We start from the raw sequence: 9728 nt of genomic DNA on the forward strand, positions 1-9728 counted from the left end.
TGGCAGCCTATGAGATGGACAGCTGCTTTCAATTTGTTTTGTATAAATTACAAAGTTAAACTGGATAACAAAGCAGAGGCATGCAAAAAGCTAAGCACATGGTCATATTATGGCTCTGTGCATGATATATGCTGAAGGTACGTGTGTGTATATACACATCTATATCAGAGAGATAGAAAGGCATAACATTACAATCAAATCATTCCCCATTATATCCGCCTGCTTTGGGACAGAAGCAAACTTGATCCTGTCCTTGGCCCCAAACGCCAAACAGCTACCATTGGCCATGGCTACTACACGTCTCGATGACCACTTAATTTAGGCACACTTTAAAGGGGTTTTCTGGGGAGCAGATGTCTTCATCTCCCTGGAAAACCCATTTAAAGGGACTCTGTACCCACAATATGTCCCCCCAAACTGCTTGTACATTCAGATAGCTGCTTTTAATCCAAGATCTGTCCTGGGGTCCGTTTGGCAGGTGATGCAGTTATTGTCCTAAAAAACTACTTTAAAACTTGCAGCCCTGGGTCAAATTGGCTGACCTAGAGTACCTATGCCCTAGGTCTGCACCGCCTCTCCATCCCTCCTCCCCACCCTCTATATCATTAGGAATGCCCCAGCCAGGATTTCTCCTATTCATCAGCTGTGGGAACACTGTTGGATCGTTAAGGCACCTGTGCAGTGTTCAGCCAGGTGATGAATAGGAAAACTCCTGCCCAGGGGCATTCCTAGTGATGGGGGGGGGGGCGGGGGCCATGCCGATTTAACACACAAAAGTTGTTTTCTAGGACAATACATGCATCACCTGACAAACGGACCCCAGGACAGATCTTGGATTAAAAGCAGCTACCCAAAGGTACAAGTGGTTTGGGGAACAGATTGTCGGTACAGTGTCGCTTTAAGCGTTTGTCAAATCAAGACTTGCCATCCATCTCATGTGTCTAGTGGCTTCCCTACGGTAGAGAGGACAGAAGGATAAAGCATTTTTTACTTCAACTGCCCCGTCCTTTAGTTCTAGGGTATAATAATCTATCTCTAGGCAGCTGCTTTCTCCCCTTTTCCCACAGAGAACACATGCACGGTGGCTCAGTGGTTTGCACTGTAGCCTTGCAGCGCCCACCAAGGGCAACATCTGCAAAGAGTTTGTATGTTCTCTCCGTGTTTGCGTGGGTTTCCTCCGGTTACTCCGGGTTCCCCCCGACACCCAAAAACATACAGATAGGTAAAGTGCTGTGGAATCTGTGTGCACTATACAAATAAAAGCATTATAATAAAAGCATTATTACATGCATGCTTGGCCAAGCATTCAAGTGGATGGTGGATCTAAAGAAATGTGATAGGTTCAAATATCCACTGGAACTCCGTTTGCATTTATTTTGCTGGGATGTCAAATTCATTGCCCCCCAGCTGTTGCAAAACTACAATTCCCATGATGCCTGGACAGCCATGAAACTCGACGGACCCCAATGAAGTCGGACGCACAGCTGAGAAAGGAGGCACACAGCAATCAGAGTGAAATTTGTTACAGTGTCATTTGCACTGGAAGAATGAAGGCTGCAATAGGACTGGCTGCTACCAAGCTCCTAATCTGCTCCTTGCTAGACCAGCTATATATAAATAGTAGAGATGAGCGAACCTCAAGCATGCTCGGATCCGAGCCCGAACTTTCGGCATTTGATTAGCGGTGGCTGCTGAACTTTGATAAAGCCCTAAGGCTATGTGGAAATCATGGATATAGTCATTGGCTGTATCCATGTTTTCCAGACAACCTTAGAGCTTTATCCAAGTTCAGCAGCCCCAGCTAATCAAATACCGAACCCGGTTCACTCATCTCTAATGAATAGACTAGGGCTTGCCTGATGATTAGAGATGAGCGAACTGGGTTCGGGTTCGAGTCGATCCGAACCCGAACGTTCGGTATTTGATTAGCTGGGGCTGCTGAACTTGGATAAAGCTCTAAGGTTGTCTGGAAAACATGGATACAGCCAATGACTATATCCATGATTTCCACATAGCCTTAGGGCTTTATCCAACTTCAGCAGCCACCGCTAATCAAATGCCGAAAGTTCGGGTTTGGATCGACTCAAGCATGCTCGAAGTTCGCTCATCTCTACTGATGATGTACACCTATCAGACAATGTGCTTACTGTAGTCCAGAAAGTGACATCTCAGTGACTGCCACCACATGGACGGGCTGTTTGTTTACACATAGACTGTGCTATATGGAAATTACATAGCGGTGTCATATGTTGCACGTCAACTCCAGTAGAGCGCCCCATCATAAAGACGCTCTGCCCTGACTTCTTGCAGGAAATGGAGGGAGGAGAGACTGTGTCCTTACACAGACACCTATGGTCATAGCTCCATCTAGGACCAAACAAATTAACAATTACCATCAAAACCAGCGCTTACAACTGGAAAAAGTCAACAAGCTATTTGGTGGACTAACGCCTAACAGTTAAGCCGAGCTCTTATGGTGCGTTTACACAGATTTATCTGACAGATTTTTGAAGCCAAAACCAGGAACAGACTATAAACAGTCATACAGGAAAAACTGAGATTTCTTCTCTTTCAAATCCATTTCTGGATTAAAAAATCTGTCCAATAAATCTGTCTGTGTAAAACGCACTATTAGGCTATCTTCACACTGCGTATGATTCCGTCCGTAGTTCGTACGCCGCCGTACATGTGCGGCTGAAACTACGGGCGCTAACATACGTCACTAGTACAGTTATGCTTCCTTAGCTTGATTCGAAGTGATCGGAAACAGGTCATTTACTTTGAAATCTTCGCCCAGCCCAATAAAACTCACAGAACCTTTTGGATCGAAAAATCGAGTTTAATTTGGCTGAAATAAGTACTCCGTACGGGACCGCATGGAAATCCACGGCCGTCAGTTGTAACATTTCCGTCCTCAAACAATGGTCTTGTTCATTTTTCACGGTGCCGTATACGATCCGGCCGTAAGCTCATACGTAGTGTGCACTGTGCGGGCGTATATTGTATACTTTCCAGCGAACGCATCAACCTCAAAACTACGTGCGTATATTCGCGGTTCGCACTACGGACGGAAAGATACGCAGTGTGAACATAGCCTTAGATGGCAAAGAAAGTAATTCATATTCACATGTGGTGTGTGTTATGGAAGCAGTGGAAGGCAGAGAAGCCCGTTACTAGCATCTCTCCCTGTCAATCATCCCCGCCAAGCGCGCTGACAGGGAGAGAGCGGTGACTAGACTCAGGCATGGAGCCGCCCAGTTGACTACCTGCTGCGTAGGGGAGTAAACTTCATTTTCTTGGGTATAAAGTTGCTGCTGCAGCCACGGGTGGTACGTATACTGTCCTATAAAGAACCAAATCAGCCCAAATGGTCTGATTGGTTTCCTTTAAGTGCAATGTCCTACTTCTCAGCTGTTACTAAAAGATGTATTTTTTTTTTTCTCTTTGGAAATAGCTGGCTCGCAACCTTACTAAAAGCAGCTATATTTAAAATTATAGTGGACAAACTTTTTCTAGGACTACGGAATAGGATATGAGGCATTATCACTACTAGATTATTTATACTATACATCTATAGATATCTTTATGTCTACTAATCTCTCTTCATCATGTCTTTGGGACTGCACTGGTTGTTTATACACAGGGTGTCCACAGACAAGGAATCAGAGCATGAAACCAAACACTTCATAAAGTGTCAGCACTTCCTGTACGTTGTCAAATAAACTTTATTGACATTATCATACACACAAAACCTGTTTTATTTTATTACAGGACATGCATGCATAACCATGAACTCATAGACGGGGGTCAGTGCTGCCCAAAGCCACCAATCAGCTCTCTGCTTTCATTTTTAAACTTATTTCTGTTTCTACGGGCAACACAAACTTTTTATGAATGTGAAGGATGTATTATACAACCATTTTTGGCGTCACAATGGGGAGGATTAATGTTTTTTATACCAGTTTACACTAAGCTGAACCCACTGACTATATATTGGGTATCGGACGGTAGATTTTGGGTGAAAAGGATCTCCGTACTGGCTTTCACCATGGCGGACTCAGGAGAGATAGCTTTTAGTCCAACTCTCTTCCAGCTGAAAGCTCTATTAGGTGTACAGCCACCTTTAAAGGGGTAGTCCACCCAAAAAAATTTTCTTTCAAATCAACTGCTGCCATGAAGTGACAGAGATTTGTAATTTACTTCTATTAAAAAATCTCAAGCCTTCCAGTACTTATTAGCTGCTGTATGCCCAACAGGAAGTTGTATTATTTCCAGTCTGGAGAGCAGGAGGGTTTTTCTATGGGGATTTGCTCCTGCTTTGGACAGTTCCTGACATGGACAGAGGAGGCAACAGAGAGCACTGGGTCAGACAGGAAAGAAAACACCACTTCCTGCTGGACATACAGCAGCTAATAAGTACTGGAAGACTTAAGATTTTTTAATAGAAGTGAATTACAAATCTCTGCCACTTTATGGCACCAGTTGATTTGAAAGAAAATTTTTTTGGGTGGACTACCCCTTTAAATACTATCTATCCATTTCTGAAACAGCTGGATGACAACTGTTACTGCCCGGACGCCATAAATGTTTTCTTAGTGGTTGTCACCCAGCTTCTGTAAGGTCCTTATTTTCCTTTACAGGGTACCTATCTCTTCGTCGGCGCATCAGGATACGTTGCGAAGATGCCGACAGGTAGGCTGTCTCTCTTCTCACGAGCGAGGTACGGAAACTCCTGGAAGTGCCATAGACTATAATGTAATACACTTAAAGCGCAGTCTATGGCACAGCCGGGAGATCCCGTACCACGCTGGCGACAGGAAAGACAGCCTACCTGTCGGTATCCTCACATTGTATCCTGCTGCGCAGAGATGGGTACCCTTTAGGGGAAGCCACAAGGGTTGTCACAAAGCTTTCCCAGAAACGGTTGTAACAGTAGGGTAGATTTACACGATGAAGAACATATATGTCGGCAACTTGTCAAAACGCAATGTCAACATACATTGGGGCCCATCGGCTACCAGTGGCCTAAACCAGCTAGTGACTACATAAAGGTCATTTCCTGCATGTAACCACCCACTGACCAGGTCAGGGCCATTGGAGTCTATCTGGCCCATGTGTGTATCTATATCCCATTCTGACAGGCTGCGATGTACACTTGCCGTTGTATAGTAGTGTGAATAAGTAGAGGTGAGGAAAGGTCTTGGACAGCGTTCCGCACTTGTGACTCTTCAGCAAACTACAAACTACAACTCCCATCATGCCTCAACAAGCGATGGGGTTGTAGTTTGCTACTGCTGGAGAGCCACAGGTTGGGGGGCACTGCTCTAGTAATACACAGAGATGGATCTCACCTGCAGTGTCTCCACTTCCCAGGCCATTCAAGTAGAGGATGGGCAGCAGATGGGGCTCAGTCTTCTCCAGGGCCACCCTCAGGTCCTGGAAGTGGTCCTTCTCCTTGACCAGAAGCATCTTGAGCAGGAGGTCCACTTTATCGTGGTGTGAGGAGCAGCTGCTGTCCAGCTCCTGCCTGTCCCTGAGGGTGAGGGTGCCGGACTCCTCCAGGAGGTTCAGCAACCTGTCCGCATCGCTGACGGACTCCACCAGGTTCTTGTGGCACTGCTGGAGGAGTTCCCGGTGCTTGGGCTCCATCCTGACTCGTCAGCTCCTCTCGTCTCTAGGTCTGTGAGCTTGTTCCCTGTGTGGAGTTACAGGCCCAGCAGGAAGCTCCGGCTTGCCGCCTGCACAGGAGCGGAGCACAGCGCTGCCCTCATGCACCCTCTGCCTGCACACAGCCTGCAAGCAGCAGCAGCCATATTGCTGGGCCGGGGAGGGCTGCGGGGCGGCATGCTGAGCCTCACCTCACAACCTTATCACCGCTCCTCTCCCTCCTTCCCTGCAAACTGTTTCCAGTCAGCAAAGGCGAGAAGAAGAAGAAGAAACTGCTCCCTCCTCCCCCTCCTCCTCCTCCGGCAGACAGTCAGCCTCTGTTTCCTGCTACATGACTGAACAATAAGTGCGGCTCCCGTGCGGCTCTCACAGGGGGCTGCGGCTTCTTGTTGTTCAGTAACTTTGCTGCCCCACAGCTCGGTGCCCTCGCCCGTCTACCTGGCAGTAACAATGCGCCGCCGCCGCCGCCGCCGCCGCTTCCCCCTCAGCCCTCTCCTCCGTGCGCCCTCCTCTGTGTCCCTGGGGCTTCCTCCTCTTCCCCTCGGTCCCTCCCCTTCTCCCTATCTGTGGATACAATGCCAGGTCACATCTCTGTACCTACAACAGAGTTACTTTCTGTGCAACACAGAAGCCTCCTCCTGACTGCAGCCACAAGTGGAAAGTTTATCATCAACTGTACTGCCGCTATAGAGGAAGCTAGGGGGGCTTAAAGGGGTACTCCAGACATACCGTCCATGTATATAGGGTATTCCAGACATACCGTCCATGTATATAGGGTATTCCAGACATACCGTCCATGTATAAGAGCTATTCCAGACATACCGTCCATGTATATAGGGTATTCCAGACATACCGTCCATGTATATAGGGTATTCCAGACATACCGTCCATGTATATAGGGTATTCCAGACATACCGTTCATGTATATAGGGTATTCCAGACATACCATCCATGTATAAGAGCTATTCCAGACATACCGTCCATGTATAAGAGCTATTCCAGACATACTGTCCATGTATATAGGGTATTCCAGACATACTGTCCATGTATATAGGGTATTCCAGACATACCATCCATGTATAAGAGCTATTCCAGACATACCGTCCATGTATATAGGGTATTCCAGACATACTGTCCATGTATAAGAGCTATTCCAGATATACCGTCCATGTATATAGGGTATTCCAGACATACTGTCCATGTATATAGGGTATTCCAGGCATACCATCCATGTATAACAGCTATTCCAGACATACCGTCCATGTATAAGAGCTATTCCAGACATACTGTCCATGTATATAGGGTATTCCAGACATACTGTCCATGTATATAGGGTATTCCAGACATACCATCCATGTATAACAGCTATTCAAGACATACCGTCCATGTATAAGAGCTATTCCAGACATACTGTCCATGTATATAGGGTATTCCAGACATACTGTCCATGTATATAGGGTATTCCAGACATAACATCCATGTATAAGAGCAATTCCAGACATACCGTCCATGTATATAGGGTATTCCAGACATACTGTCCATGTATATAGGGTATTCCAGACATACTGTCCATGTATATAGGGTATTCCAGATAAACCGTCCATGTATATAGGGTATTCCAGACATACCGTCCATGTATAAGAGCTATTCCAGATATACCGTCCATGTATATAGGGTATTCCAGACATACTGTCCATGTGTATAGGGTATTCCAGATAAACCGTCCATGTATATAGGGTATTCCAGACATACCGTCCATGTATAAGAGCTATTCCAGATATACCGTCCATGTATATAGGGTATTCCAGACATACTGTCCATGTATATAGGGTATTCCAGATAAACCGTTCATGTATATAGGGTATTCCAGACATACCATCCATGTATATAGGGTATTCCAGACATACTGTCCATGTATATGAGGTATTCCAGATATACCGTCCATGTATATAGGGTATTCCAGATAAACCGTCCATGTATATAGGGTATTCCAGACATACCATCCATGTATAAGAGCTATTCCAGACATACTGTCCATGTATATAGGGTATTCCAGACATACTGTCCATGTATATAGGGTATTCCAGACATACCATCCATGTATAAGAGCAATTCCAGACATACCGTCCATGTATAAGAGCTATTCCAGATATACCGTCCATGTATATAGGGTATTCCAGACATACTGTCCATGTATATAGGGTATTCCAGACATACTGTCCATGTATATAGGGTATTCCAGATAAACCGTCCATGTATATAGGGTATTCCAGACATACCGTCCATGTATAAGAGCTATTCCAGATATACCGTCCATGTATATAGGGTATTCCAGACATACTGTCCATGTGTATAGGGTATTCCAGACATACTGTCCATGTATATAGGGTATTCCAGATAAACCGTTCATGTATATAGGGTATTCCAGACATACCATCCATGTATATAGGGTATTCCAGACATACTGTTCATGTATATGAGGTATTCCAGATATACCGTCCATGTATATAGGGTATTCCAGATAAACCGTCCATGTATATAGGGTATTCTAGACATACCATCCATGTATAAGAGCTATTCCAGATATACCGTCCATGTATATAGGGTATTCCAGACATACTGACTATATAAAACTTATACATGGTCTTTATTGTTAGAATACCATTTGAGTTGATGTAACAGCTAAAATACCGCCTATACATCTCCATTATGGCTAGAACATCCCTTATACATGGACAGGATGGCTGGAATACCTCTTATATATAGACAGTATGGCTGGAATACCTCTTATATATGGACAGTATGGCTGGAACACGTCTTATATATAGACAGTATGACTGGAATACCTCATATATAGACAATATGGCTGGAACACCTATTATATATAGACAGTATAGCTGGAACACCTCTTATATATAGACAGTATGACTGGAATACCTCTTATATATGGACAGTATGGCTGGAATACCTCTTATATATAGACAGTATGGCTGGAATACATCTTATCAGGGCCGGATTAAGGGGAGGGCACCAGGGGTACGTGCCTAGGGGCCTCCACCAGCCCAAACCCGGAAGTGGTGTCTGGGAGCCAGTCCCACGCACAAAAAGCATGTGGAAACCCTACCTGGACACAGCACTGGGCACACTGCATGCTGTCCAGGGAGGGAGGGAGGCAGGTGTAGGGTTAATTCTGTGTAAACATTTCCATCCCAGCAGGCTCAGACTCCCCACTGGTGGGTCTTTGAATGGATTCTTCCTGTCAAGATTCCAGGTGCCTGTCTCCTGCAGAGGTCCTCACTCCCCCCTCGCCCCTCCCCCTCACTGAGGAGAGGACAGCGTGGGACCTCAGCAAAGAAACCTGATGTCTCCAGTAGGGATGTGATATCATGGAGCATGCTGGAGGATCTGTCACAGTGGCCTTCAGGCTGAAGGAACAGAGAAGAGCCAGAAGAGAGAAGACCTGTCATCTGCCCAGATCAGATGAGTATGAGGCTTTGTTTTGTATTGGCACATCAGAAGAGGGATATATACTATAGGGGCATATATCAGAGCAGGGATATATACTATAGGGGCATATATCAGAGCAGGGGGCATATACTACGGGGGCATATATCAGAGCAGGGGGCATATAGTATGGGGCATATATCAGAGCAGGGGTATATACCATTGGGGCAAATATCAGAGCAGGGGTATATACTATAGGGGCATATATCAGAGCAGGGGGAATATACTATTGGGGCATATATCAGAGCAGGGGTATATACTATGGAGGCATATATCAGAGCAGGAGTATATATATATATATATATATATATATATATATATATATAGCCTGTGTGCAGCATATGACAAATAGCCTGTGTGCAGTGTATGATATATAGCCTGTGTGCAGTGTATGGTATATACAGTATAGCATATATATAGTATATATAGTGTGCAGCATATGACATATAGCCTGTGTGTAGCGTATTATATATAGCCTGTGTGCAGTGTATGGTATATAGCCTGTGTGCAACCTATGATATATAGCCTGTGTGCAGTGTATGGTATATAGCCTGTGT

The 9728-nt window shown here is 45.2% G+C and overlaps 1 protein-coding gene across 3 annotated transcripts in view; it reads right to left on the reverse strand.

Moving 5' to 3' along the window:
* DLG5 (discs large MAGUK scaffold protein 5) overlaps positions 1-6141 on the reverse strand; it is a 104104-nt gene extending 97963 nt beyond the window's left edge. For all 3 annotated transcript variants that reach the window (XM_069980866.1, XM_069980865.1, XM_069980864.1), the window contains exon 1: positions 5352-6141. In XM_069980866.1, coding sequence (XP_069836967.1) covers positions 5352-5649 — 298 coding nt within the window. In that variant the 5' untranslated portion in view covers positions 5650-6141. The remainder of the gene's footprint in view (positions 1-5351) is intronic.
* Between the last annotated feature and the right edge of the window lie 3587 nt (positions 6142-9728).

This window comes from Dendropsophus ebraccatus, chromosome 8 (assembly GCF_027789765.1).
Source record: "Dendropsophus ebraccatus isolate aDenEbr1 chromosome 8, aDenEbr1.pat, whole genome shotgun sequence".
NCBI lineage: Eukaryota > Metazoa > Chordata > Amphibia > Anura > Hylidae > Dendropsophus > Dendropsophus ebraccatus.